The sequence below is a fragment of the Neoarius graeffei genome, chromosome 5 (genome assembly GCF_027579695.1).
Source record: "Neoarius graeffei isolate fNeoGra1 chromosome 5, fNeoGra1.pri, whole genome shotgun sequence".
In the NCBI taxonomy this organism is placed as follows: domain Eukaryota; kingdom Metazoa; phylum Chordata; class Actinopteri; order Siluriformes; family Ariidae; genus Neoarius; species Neoarius graeffei.
In genome coordinates, this window is record NC_083573.1 from 25,505,112 (window position 1) to 25,517,590 (window position 12,479).

The 12,479-nt window shown below is 40.7% G+C and overlaps 1 protein-coding gene across 4 annotated transcripts in view; it reads right to left on the reverse strand.

Annotated features, from left to right (window-relative positions):
* Window positions 1-200: 200 nt before the first annotated feature.
* Window positions 201-12,479, reverse strand: part of nbn (nibrin) — a 177,817-nt gene continuing 165,538 nt past the window's right edge. For all 4 annotated transcript variants that reach the window (XM_060921442.1, XM_060921441.1, XM_060921444.1 and 1 more), the window contains one exon: window positions 201-844. In XM_060921442.1, coding sequence (XP_060777425.1) covers window positions 814-844 — 31 coding nt within the window. In that variant the 3' untranslated portion in view covers window positions 201-813. The remainder of the gene's footprint in view (window positions 845-12,479) is intronic.

A 12,479-nucleotide genomic window follows, 5' to 3' on the forward strand; every position in this document is an offset into this window, starting at 1 on the left:
TAAAAAAAAGCCGAAGTCATGCAGAATTTGTGAAAAAGTATTTCCAAAGTACTGCCTGAACTCCATGTTGTCAGACACTTATAATAACATTATGAGCTGTCAATGGTGAAGAAAGCAGTTTACTTTGACGTGGATGACTGCCCCATAGGATTACTTTGTATAGTCGTTTTACGGTTGCCAGTTAGTGTTGTAACTCAATACTGGACCAATTTAAACTATTTTTGTCCTTACTAAATATGTTGACCCAAAGAGATGGAAAAATGGGGCCAAGGTTAAAAAAAATCTGAGTTTTCCTTTCAGGTTTTTCTTATTTAATGCATTTCATGAAGCCTTCATGTCAGCTTTTTTTCACTGACATACATCATAAAAATGCAAATATAATCCGCAATACAAATACAAAACATTCAATCAGTTGGGCAGGTCCTGACAGCATGGATTCTGCATGCTGTGTTTGTCGTGTTCAGTGATGGAAAACTGGCCATTTCTCACTCAGACATGCTATTTTATCAATAACAACTGTTGGTCTTGGGACATCTGATTTTTAATAGGTGTTATTTATTACAGATTGTTGTGACGGCTGTGGAAAAAGCTGTCTAAGTGAAACATGAAGGCTTATGACAAATAACCAAATGTGAAAAGTCCCATTGTTAGATTTTTCAAACATTACACACCATGTCTTTCATGATAGTCTAAAAGGAAGTGCAAAATGGAGATCTGAAACTGCTCAAAACATGCACTGGAACTGTAAACCATCAAAACAATTTAAAACTGTAGGATCTCTTTGAACATTCAAATCAGAAAACCTGAAAATCTTCATCTTCTTTTAGAAGTCTTTGGATTATACCTATAGACAAGAAAAAAAAAAAGAAAAGACTTTCAATTAAAACCAAGCTCAGTGATAAAAGTGTAGACATTTAAGCTTTACTGTGACATTAATTAACCAATTAAACCAAGCTGCCTTTTAATTAAATACATCTGGGCCTTCAAGCACAGAGCAAGAGGACACAAGCTGGGATCAGAGAGAAAAAGGAAGTAGTGAGAAAGAAGAGAGCGAAAAGCCACGTTGACTGTACTTTTGTACGTCTCCTCATGCTCAATTGGCTAAGCATTATGATTCAGAGTTCAAACAGTTACAGGTGGCTGAAGGCAAGCCTGGCATGCGTGCGCGTGTGTGAGAGAGAGAAATGGCACCACTTTAATGCATGACTTACAATTTAGCTGCATTCCGTCTCTAGGCAACAACCATCAAGCTTTAACAAACTCTTTCCCTTCCACTGGTTTATTTAACACTCCATCTCTCTCTCTCTTTTTCCCCCCAATCATTTATACTCTCCTTCTTCCCACCCTCATCTGAACTTGTGTATATTATTTTCATATCATAAATAGTACAATCACCTCTCCCTTGCAAAAATACAATTCACACAATTTATGCACACACTTCCTTATAGGTGGATGGCATCCGATGTCACATCACCTCACTAGATATGCATGACATGAAGTGATGGTCAGCTAAGCTCACTGGTCACAAAGCATTATCACTGGGGTGCCTTACTAGTTGTTAAAATGCCCTACACTTATTGTTTTGGGCTGCTTGAATTAAACAAATCGAGAAACTGATAAAAGTTTCTTCCGGGTTCCCCGTGAAGTGATAAAAAGGGTGAAAGACGATGAGAAGGATGGCTCTTGAACCTTTTGCTCCGATGGAAGGGATCAGAGTCAAAGAACGCTCGAGTCTGCAGTGATCACTTCATGAAAGGTTTATAAATTTCTCATTTATTTCATTTGGATTTGCAAAATCACTTTTCTCGCCATTTTCCATTATTTTGTGATGCTTTGAAGTTCAGGAGACGCTTCAATCCTCAGATGTGTTTTTGTTTACTGTTTGATGGTGGTCACCAGATTGTAAACTAACACACATTTTCACTTTCTTTATTAGGATGTCCTAGCAATCTTTACAAGAACGATGATGTAGATTGGGCTAAACTAGAGAGATAAGATAATCAAGACGATCCATAGAATCACAAAAGCAGAGCTCACGAATTAACAGCATGAAACTGCTTCCCCGGCCATGCAGTTACAGTGAGCTATGATAACGTCTCCATCTTGTTTCACCAACACCCAGGTCTTTAAAGCGGTTTCTGTGAATCTTTGTGAATAATTTAGTTGGCAGAGAAGAGCAGGAAGGATTGAGAATTGAGCGTCTGTGGTTAGTTTACACCTGATACTAAAACTTTTAGCTTCCTAGCAATCATCACAAAAAGCCCAACGATTCCTACTTACCCGGGCATAAACGATACAGGATTTACCTTGTAGTGCCCTGATCCCCAGATCTTTAACCCAGCCACATATAAAAAGTTATACACCTCTGTGCTCTTCCAGGTTTTTAATCTGTGTGTCCACTTAGAATGATGTCTGCAGCACCAGGTAGTTTGAGATGTCAGGAAGCTCAACAGATGGATAATTGTCCAACTCATAGGAAAAATCTTTCTTTGTTAGCGTGTAAGGATCTATCCCATTGCAACTTTCTGAAGGTATCTTGACCATGCATTGACCTCTAAACTGCGAAAATAATCAGAGACAGTTTCACTAGCTCTTTGCATAACAGCGACCAAATCGGTTTGCCTGACCATCACTTCATTCACCAGAAGTAAACTCTCAAGCAAAAGTCACATGACTGAATACAACACATTTCTTAACCAGTATTCATTTTTAAAAGAGGAATGCTTACGATGAAATATATAAATGAAAAGTAAAGCAAACAATGTTTAAGATATTAACAATAACGTCAGATTGTGTTTACAAAAAAAAAAAATCCTCAATATCCGATCTGTTTGGTGTACACATCAAATTTAACACTCTCTCTTCCCCATGCTCTCAATTTAACTTCTTTCATACTTCTGTTTACACTGGCTTTGCTTTTATTAAATGTACAGTTTTTCATAACCACGTTATTTCATAGTGTTGATGTCTTCAGTATTGTTCTACAATGTAGAAAATAGTAAAAATACAGAAAATCCTATGAATGAGTAGGGGTGTACAAACTTTTGGCTTGTACTGTACTTTATACCACAGCACTATTGATTATTTACTCATGAACAGCAGCTCCAATAGTACTACTTCATCTAAAATTTAAATCACAGGTTAACACACTCTTTCTCATATGTTTTCGTTTCTATAGCAACAGCTAACTCGGGGACTAGTATGGAGTGGTAGACACTCCATCTTGAAACAAAGCCAAATAATAAATGGATGAAAAATGTTTGATAATGGTCTTCAGGATGAGTATTTTGCATTTTCCAGTTTCTCAAGCAACAGGACAGGCTGTGTTTGACTTATTAAGTGAGAGAGAATGAGAGGCTGGTTGGGAATCGACGTTTTGTAGCTAAAACACTGATGTTTCACAACACTAAACTATGATGTACAGTTCCAAAAAAGGTGGGACACTGTAAAACATAAATAAAAACAGAAATGTGAAGATTTCATTGAAAATGGTACAACCCCGATTCCAAAAAAGTTGGGACAAAGTACAAAGTGTAAATAAAAACGTAATGCAATGATGTGGAAGTTTCAAAATTCCATATTTTATTCAGAATAGAACATAGATGACATATCAAATGTTTAAACTGAGAAAATGTATCATTTAAAGAGAAAAATTAGGTGATCTTAAATTTCATGACAACAACACATCTCAAAAAAGTTGGGACAAGGCCATGTTTACCACTGTGAGACATCCCCTTTTCTCTTTACAACAGTCTGTAAACGTCTGGGGACTGAGGAGACAAGTTGCTCAAGTTTAGGGATAGGAATGTTAACCCATTCTTGTCTAATGTAGGATTCTAGTTGCTCAACTGTCTTAGGTCTTTTTTGTCATATCTTCCGTTTTATGATGCGCCAAATGTTTTCTATGGGTGAAAGATCTGGACTGCAAGCTGACCAGTTCAGTACCCAGACCCTTCTTCTACGCAGCCATGATGCTGTAATTGATGCAGTATGTGGTTTGGCCTTGTCATGTTCGAAAATGCAAGGTCTTCCAGGAAAGAGACGTCATCTGGATGGGGGCATATGTTGCTCTAGAACAGGGGTGTCAAACCTGATCCATAAAGGGCCGTGTGGCTGCAGGTTTTCATTCCAGCCATGCAGCAGCACACTTGACTTGGCTCATTCAATCAACTGAACTGTCTTCACACAGTCAAATACTTGCAGCCACACCCACCCTTGATTAAAGGGTGGGTGTGTCAGTTGATTGAATAAGCCAAATCAGGGTGCTGCTGCATGGCTGGAATGAAAACCTGCAGCCACACGGCCCTTTATGGATCAGGTTTGACACCCCTGCTCTAGAACCTGGATATACCTTTTATCATTGATGGTGTCTTTTCAGATGTGTAAGCTGCTCATGCCACACACACTAATGCAACCCCATACCATCAGAGATGCAGGCTTCTGAACTGAGCGCTGATGACAACTTGGGTCGTCCTTCTCCTCTTTAGTCCGAATGACACGGCGTCCCTGATTTCCATAAAGAACTTCAAATTTTGATTTGTCTGACCACAGAACAGTTTTCCACTTTGCCACAGTCCATTTTAAATGAGCCTTGGCCCAGAGAAGACGTCTGCGCTTCTGGATCATGTTTAGATACGGCTTCTTCTTTGAACTATAGAGTTTTAGCTGGCAACGGCGGATGGCACGGTGAATTGTGTTCACAGATAATGTTCTCTGGAAATATTCCTGAGCCCATTTTGTGATTTCCAATACAGAAGCATGCCTGTATGTGATGCAGTGCCCGAAGATCACGGGCACCCAGTATGGTTTTCTGGCCTTGACCCTTACGCACAGAGATTCTTCCAGATTCTCTGAATCTTTTGATGATATTATGCACTGTAGATGATGATATGTTCAAACTCTTTGCAATTTTACACTGTCCAACTCCTTTCTGATATTGCTCCACTATTTGTCGGCGCAGAATTAGGGGGATTGGTGATCCTCTTCCCATCTTTACTTCTGAGAGCCGCTGCCACTCCAAGATGCTCTTTTTATACCCAGTCATGTTAATGACCTATTGCCAATTGACCTAATGAGTTGCAATTTGGTCCTCCAGCTGTTCCTTTTTTGTACCTTTAACTTTTCCAGCCTCTTATTGCCCCGTCCCAACTTTTTTGAGATGTGTTGCTGTCATGAAATTTCAAATGAGTCAATATTTGGCATGAAATTTCAAAATGTCTCACTTTCGACATTTCATATGTTGTCTATGTTCTATTGTGAATACAATATCAGTTTTTGAGATTTGTAAATTATTGCATTCCGTTTTTATTTACAATTTGTACTTTGTCCCAACTTTTTTGGAATCGGGGTTGTACAAAGACAACATATCAAATGTTTAAAGTGTGAAATTTTATTGTTTTTTGAAAAATATATGCTCATTTTGAATCTGATGTCAGCAACACGTTTCAAAAAAGTTGGGACATGGGTTATGTTTACCACTGTGTGCATCACGTCTACTTTTCAATTTAATTCAACTTTATTGTCAACAGAAGACTGAAAAAAGTTGTATAATGCTCAAAAAAAAAAATTAGCTAATTGGCAACAGGTCAGTAACATGATTAGGTATAAAATGAGCATCCCAGAGATGCAGAGTCTCTCAGAAGTAAATATGCGGAGGGGTTCACCGCTCTGTGAAAGACTGCATCGGCAAACAGTGCAACAATTTCAGAATAACGTTCCTCAATGTAAAATTGCAAAGAATTTCGGGATCACATCATCTATGGGACATAAGAGAATCTGGAGAAATCTCTATGCAAGAGACAAGGCTGAAAACTGACACTGGATGCCTGTGATCTTCAGGCCCTCAGGCAACACTGCATTAAAAGCAGACACATGTCTGTAGTGGAAATCACTGTATGGGCTCAGGAACACTTCAGAAAACCAACGTCTGTGAAAACAGTTCATTACTGCATCCACAAATGCAAGTTAAAACCGGATATAAACAATATCCAGAAACACCACCTTCTCTGGGCCCAAGCTCTTTTACGATGGACTGAGGCAAAATGGAAAATTGTCCCAAGGTCTGACAAATCAAAAGTAAAAATTTGTTTTAGAATCATGGACAACACATCCTCCAGGCTAAAGAGGAGAGGGACCATCCGGCTTGTTATCAGTGCACAGTTCAAAAGCCAGCATCTGTGATGGTATGAGGGTGCACATAATGTGGGTAGCTTGTACATCTGGGAAGGCATCATTAATGCTGAATGATATATACATGTTTCAATGGAATATGCTGCCATCCAGACAAAATATTTTTCAGGGAAGCCTTTCCTTCTTTCAGGAAGACAATGCCAAACCTCTTTCTGCACATATTAAAACTGCATGGCTCCATCATAAAAGAGTCCAGGTGCTAAACTGGCCTGCCTGCAGTCCAGACCTGTCTCTCATTTAAAACATTTGGTGCATTAAGAAGTGCAAAATATGACAAAGGAGACCCCGAACTGTTGAGCAAGTGAAATTGTATGTCAGACAAGAATGGGACAACATTTCTCTTTTAAAACTACAGAAATTGGTCTCCTCAATTTCCAAACACTTACAGAGTGATGCTTCAAGATAGCACCCACCGTGGCTGACATCTCTGTGTACTCCTCCTGCAACCATTTTTGTTTGTTTTCCTAGTTGTTTTGAAGTTTTTAGACATGTGAATTTCATCTGCACTGATTACATACGACAGAGAAACATTGCTGGAACTCGGTAAACAATCTCAGGATATTATCCTTAACTTGCTGGTCTTGGACTATTTTATCTGCCAGGACTCTTACAGGCCAGACCCGCTAGCAGCAGAGTTGAGTGAACAATACAGGCAGAGAAAGGAGTGACCCCAAGCGGCGGCAAGGCAAGAAATGCGGGCTACATGCTAGGCTAAAGGCTCAGGCTAGCAGACCACCCAGTCTTATGCTCGCTAATGTCCATTCTCTTGAAAATAAGATGGATGAATTCAGAGCCAGAATTACATCTCAGCGAGAAGTGAGAGACTGCTGCCCGCTGATTTTCACTGAGACCTGGCTATCGGACAATATCCAAGAATCAGCTGTCTGACTACACACTCACTTCATTCATCACAGGGACTGCACAGTGGCATCGGGCAAACTCAGAGGTGGGGAAACGTGCATTTACATTAATAATTGATGGTGCTCAGACATGCAGACTGTTAGTAAACATTGTTCGAGTGATGTTGAGTACCTAATGCTGAAATGCAGACCTTTCTACTTACTGAGGGAGTTTACTGTAATGTTCATCCTGTCTGTTTACATTCCTCCACACGCAAACTCCACAGCAGCACTGGGGATATTGCATGAGGCTATAAACGTACAAGAAAACAAACACCCTGAAGCAGCGTTTATAGTAGCTGGTGACTTTAACCACTGTAACCTAAGGACTGTGATGCCAACATAACATCATTTTTCCTACACAGGAGAAAAACGGTATGTATCATGTACGGTATACAGCAACATGGGGGGGGGCGTACAAGGTTGTACCTTGCCCTCACTTCGGACAGTCAGACCATATCTCTATGTTCCTCTACCCAGCATACAGACAGCTCCTGAAACAAGCACCCACTACAAGAAAAACTGTTAAAGTATGGACAAAGGAACCTGAACAGGAGCTTCAGAGGTTCACTCCATGTTTCATGCTCACTCCGAGGCATATGCTTCAGACAATGCCAATGATTACAAAAGAAAAAAAATCCAGATACGACCTACATAGAGCCATTAGGGAAGCCAAGAACAGGTACAGACTAAAACTGGAAAGTCACTATGACTGATACTTGATGCATGTGGCAGGGACTGGAAAACATCACAGGGTACAGAGACAGAAGTAGAGGGATAACCACTGACAGCCACAGATGAGTTCAATGAATTCTGTGCCTGCTTCGAGGACCACAACACCATGCCAGTCCACAGAGAGGGGTCTAGTGAGTGTTCATCACCACCATTCACAATATCATCTGCTGATGTGGAAAAGTCTCTGAGGAGGATAAACCCCCGGAAGGCAGATGGCCCAGATAACATCGTGGGATGTGCACTCAATCTGTGCTTCAGAGCTTGCTGATGTTCTGGCTGACATATTTAACTTATCCCTTTCATGAGCCACAATCCCCACCTGCTACAAAACCACCACCATCACTCCACTGCCGAACAAGGGCAAAGCTAACTGCCTGAATGATTACTGGCCCATTGCATTGACACCAGAGTTCTCAGGAGGGCCCTTAACATTATAAAGGACACTACCCACCCATAACACAAACTGTTCATACTGCTGCCATCAGGGAGCATTGCAGCCAAAACAACTAGGCTGAAAGACAGTTTTTTCCCCCATGCCATCAGGCCCAAGAACAAAACCCAGCCACTGCCCCCGCCCCCCCCAGTCCTGTAGAGTTTGCACTGAACTACCTATTTATTTGCACTGACACTTTACACATTTTGCTGCATTTTTTTTTACTATTTATGTCCTTGTTTTTAATTACTTGATATCTCTTTAATTTCTTTATTTAAATTACTTTACTATTTAATTTTAATTACTTTCCTTTGTTTTTTAATGTCTTTATTCACGTTTAATGTTGCTGGAGGACTCACAGAATAAGAATTTAATTATACTGTGTGACAGTCTTGAGTACATATGACAAAGTTGAATTAAATTGAAAAGTAGACATGATGCACACAGTGGTAAACATAACCCATGCCCCAACTTTTTTGAAACGTGTTAGTAACATCAAATTCAAAATGAGCATATATTTTTCCAAAAAAAAAAATTTGAATTTTTCAGCTTCAACATTTGATACAGTGGGGCAAAAAAGTATTTAGTCAGTCACCAATTGTGCAAGTTCTCCCACTTAAAAAGATGAGAGAGGCCTGTAATTTTCATCATAGGTATACCTCAACTATGAGAGACAAAATGAGAAAAAAAAATCCAGAAAATCACATTGTCTGATTTTTAAAGAATTTATTTGCAAATTATGGTGGAAAATAAGTATTTGGTCAATAACAAAAGTTCATCTCAATACTTCGTTATATACCCTTTGTTGGCAATGACAGAGGTCAAACGTTTTCTGTAAGTCTTCACAAGGTTTTCACACACTGTTGCTGGTATTTTGGCCCATTCCTCCATGCAGATCTCCTCTAGAGCAGTGATGTTTTGGGGCTGTCGCTGGGCAACACGGACTTTCAACTCCCTCCAAAGATTTTCTATGGGGTTGAGATCTGGAGACTGGCTAGGCCACTCCAGGACCTTGAAATGCTTCTTACGAAGCCACTCCTTCGTTGCCCGGGCGGTGTGTTTGGGATCATTGTCATGCTGAAAGACCCAGCCACGTTTCATCTTCAATGCCCTTGCTGATGGAAGGAGGTTTTCACTCAAAATCTCACGATACATGGCCCCATTCATTTTTTTCCTTTACATGGATCAGTCGTCCTGGTCCCTTTGCAGAAAAACAGCCCCAAAGCATGTTTCCACCCCCATGCTTCACAGTAGGTATGGTGTTCTTTGGATGCAACTCAGCATTCTTTCTCCTCCAAACACGACAAGTTGAGTTTTTTACCAAAAAGTTCTATTTTGGTTTCATCTAACCATATGACATTCTCCCAATCCTCTTCTGGATCATCCAAATGCTCTCTAGCAAACTTCAGACGGGCCTGGACATGTACTGGCTTAAGCAGGAGGACACGTCTGGCACTGCAGGATTTGAGTCCCTGGCAGCGTAGTGTGTTACTGATGGTAGCCTTTGTTACTTTGGTCCCAGCTCTCTGCAGGTCATTCACTAGGTCCCCCCGTGTGGTTCTGGGATTTTTGCTCACCGTTCTTGTGATCATTTTGACCCCACAGGGTGAGATCTTGCGTGGAGCCCCAGATTGAGGGAGATTATCAATGGTCTTGTATGTCTTCCATTTTCTAATAATTGCTCCCACAGTTGATTTCTTCACACCAAGCTGCTTACCTATTGCAGATTCAGTCTTCCCAGCCTGGTGCAGGTCTACAATTTTGTTTCTGGTGTCCTTTGACAGCACTTTGGTCTTGGCCATAGTGGAGTTTGGAATGTGACTGTTTGAGGTTGTGGACAGGTGTCTTTTATACTGATAACGAGTTCAAACAGGTGCCATTAATACAGGTAACGAGTGGAGGACAGAGGAGCCTCTTAGGGCCCGTTTACACGAGGACGCTGTCGGGTAAAAACGACTAAATATTTTATCAGAAGTGCCTTTCGTTTACACGAGGACGGCGTTTCCGAGGCTGAAAAATGGATAAAATTGAAAACGCCTTCCAGAGTGGATAAATTAAAAACGGCCCCCGTTGCATATCCGTCTAAACTACCCAATACGCAAAACTCTGCTCGGATTTGCTCACGTCGGGTACGCGTTTATGTCATACATATGTCATATACTGCACAAGCCAGCCCGGGAAGTAAGAAAGTAAGTAAAAAAGTAAGAGCATGTCTGATTACATCGATCCAACGGCCCTTCAAGCTGCTCTGTGTTTTAATGCAGTAGATGTGTTTTCCTGCTCACCCGCCCAGCTGGAGCTCCTCAGTTTGGTGTCGCCAAGTTACACACGCGCACGCCGCCTATTCAAGCCGCTCGTGAAACCATAAACCCGAGACTGAAAACAAAACCAGCAGCCGAACGGGTTTATTTTGCTGAGATGGACACTGCCTTTTCTCTTCTTCACCGAAACAAGAGTGAGTGTTACTTAATAAAGGCAGATTAAAAGAGTTTCGGTTTGCTCCTGCTCCTCCCTCGAGCACTACAGTACCTCAGCCGGACCGGTGTTCTGTAAAGTTATCCTAGCAAGTTCTCATACAGACCGTTTTATTATTCAAAACAAGTCATTACAAATTATTTGACTCGGCCAAAGACTTGACCAATACGCACAAAACATAAAAATCGGCAAATGCGTGAAATTCTCATCGATTTTCTATCAGCCCAGCTGATCGGTGGGACAAAACTACTGTTGAATTTTCCTACCCTCCTGGATTTCGCGCATGCGTAGTAGGGTTGGTAGGATAACTTGACAGAACAGCGGGGCAGATGTGCAGATCAGACAAGACAGAAGTTTTGCGCATGTGTGCAGACATAGCGGAGACATTTATGCGTCACCGTATAGACGCAGATTTCCTCCTTGAAAACGGTCGTGTAGACGCGGAAAAAAGTGAGAACGAAAACGGACTTTTGCGTTTTTGTTTTATACCGTCCCCGTGTAAAGTGGGCCTTAAAGAAGTTGTTACAGGTCTGTGAGAGCCAGAAATCTTGCTTGTTTGTAGGTGACCAAATACTTTTTTTACCGAGGAATTTACCAATTAATTCATTAAAAATCCTACAATGTGATTTCCTGGATTCTTTCCCCCCATTCTGTCTCTCATAGTTGAAGTGTACCTATGATGAAAATTACAGGCCTCTCTCATCTTTTTAAGTGGGAGAACTTGCACAATTGGTGACTGACTAAATACTTTTTTGCCCCACTGTATGTTGTCTTTGTACAATTTTCAATGAAATATGAGGTTCCCATGATTTGCAAATTATTGATTTCTGTTTTTATTTACAGTTTACACAGCATCCCAACTTTTTTGGAATTGGGGTTGTATATAAATCAAAAAATGATAAAATTTGGGAAATTGCCTCAAAGCGTTTTTCCCCCCTTACATAAAAGCACTCCGATGCATTTTAAACATATAAGAAAAAGTGTTATGTAAAGTTCCTATCATTGAAGCTGATGTGTACGAGTGTTGATCATACCAGACAAGAATTAAATAGTCAGTTGAACGCTTCCTTTTCACTGTCTCATTGTTTCATGCATGAAAGCACCTTACTGTCTGAGCCTGGCTTTGCTGTCACAAAAGCTGGCTTTAGACCTTGGCATGCCATGATGGCTTAGTGCCATTGGGTAAATCCACCTTGATTTCGCTGGGTCAAAGGTGAGTGAGTGAGGTATGCGATTGTGTATGTACATGTTGCATAATGCTTGCGATAAAAAAAAAGATAATCCTGTACATCATTGTGGCAGTGAGGGTGTGGCCAAGCACTGCTTGTGAATGGAGTAAGCAATATTGCCTTGGGTAAGCAATAATGAATCAGTGTATACCTGTGGGTGTTTAACAATACTTGACTTATATGTGGTGTTTCTTTCAGTTAGACACTGAAAAGCCCAAACAAAAAAAGAGCCCGTGTTGAGCCTTTTGCGTGACAGCACAGCACGCATGGGCAGGTGTACAGTTATGTTCAAAATAATAGCAGTCCCTCAACAGTAGCAAGATAAATCACTGTTTTTGTTAAAATTTCAACCTTTACACCGCAAGCAAGTTTCTGGAGGGTATAGTAAAGGTATAGAAAACCAACAGACCCAACAGGCCTGCCGTGCATGCTACTGATTCTGTGAAATTGAATGATTAGCTGAAAGGGGCGTGTTCAAAAAATAGCAGTGGTGAGTTCACTTAGGGTGGCCATTGATTT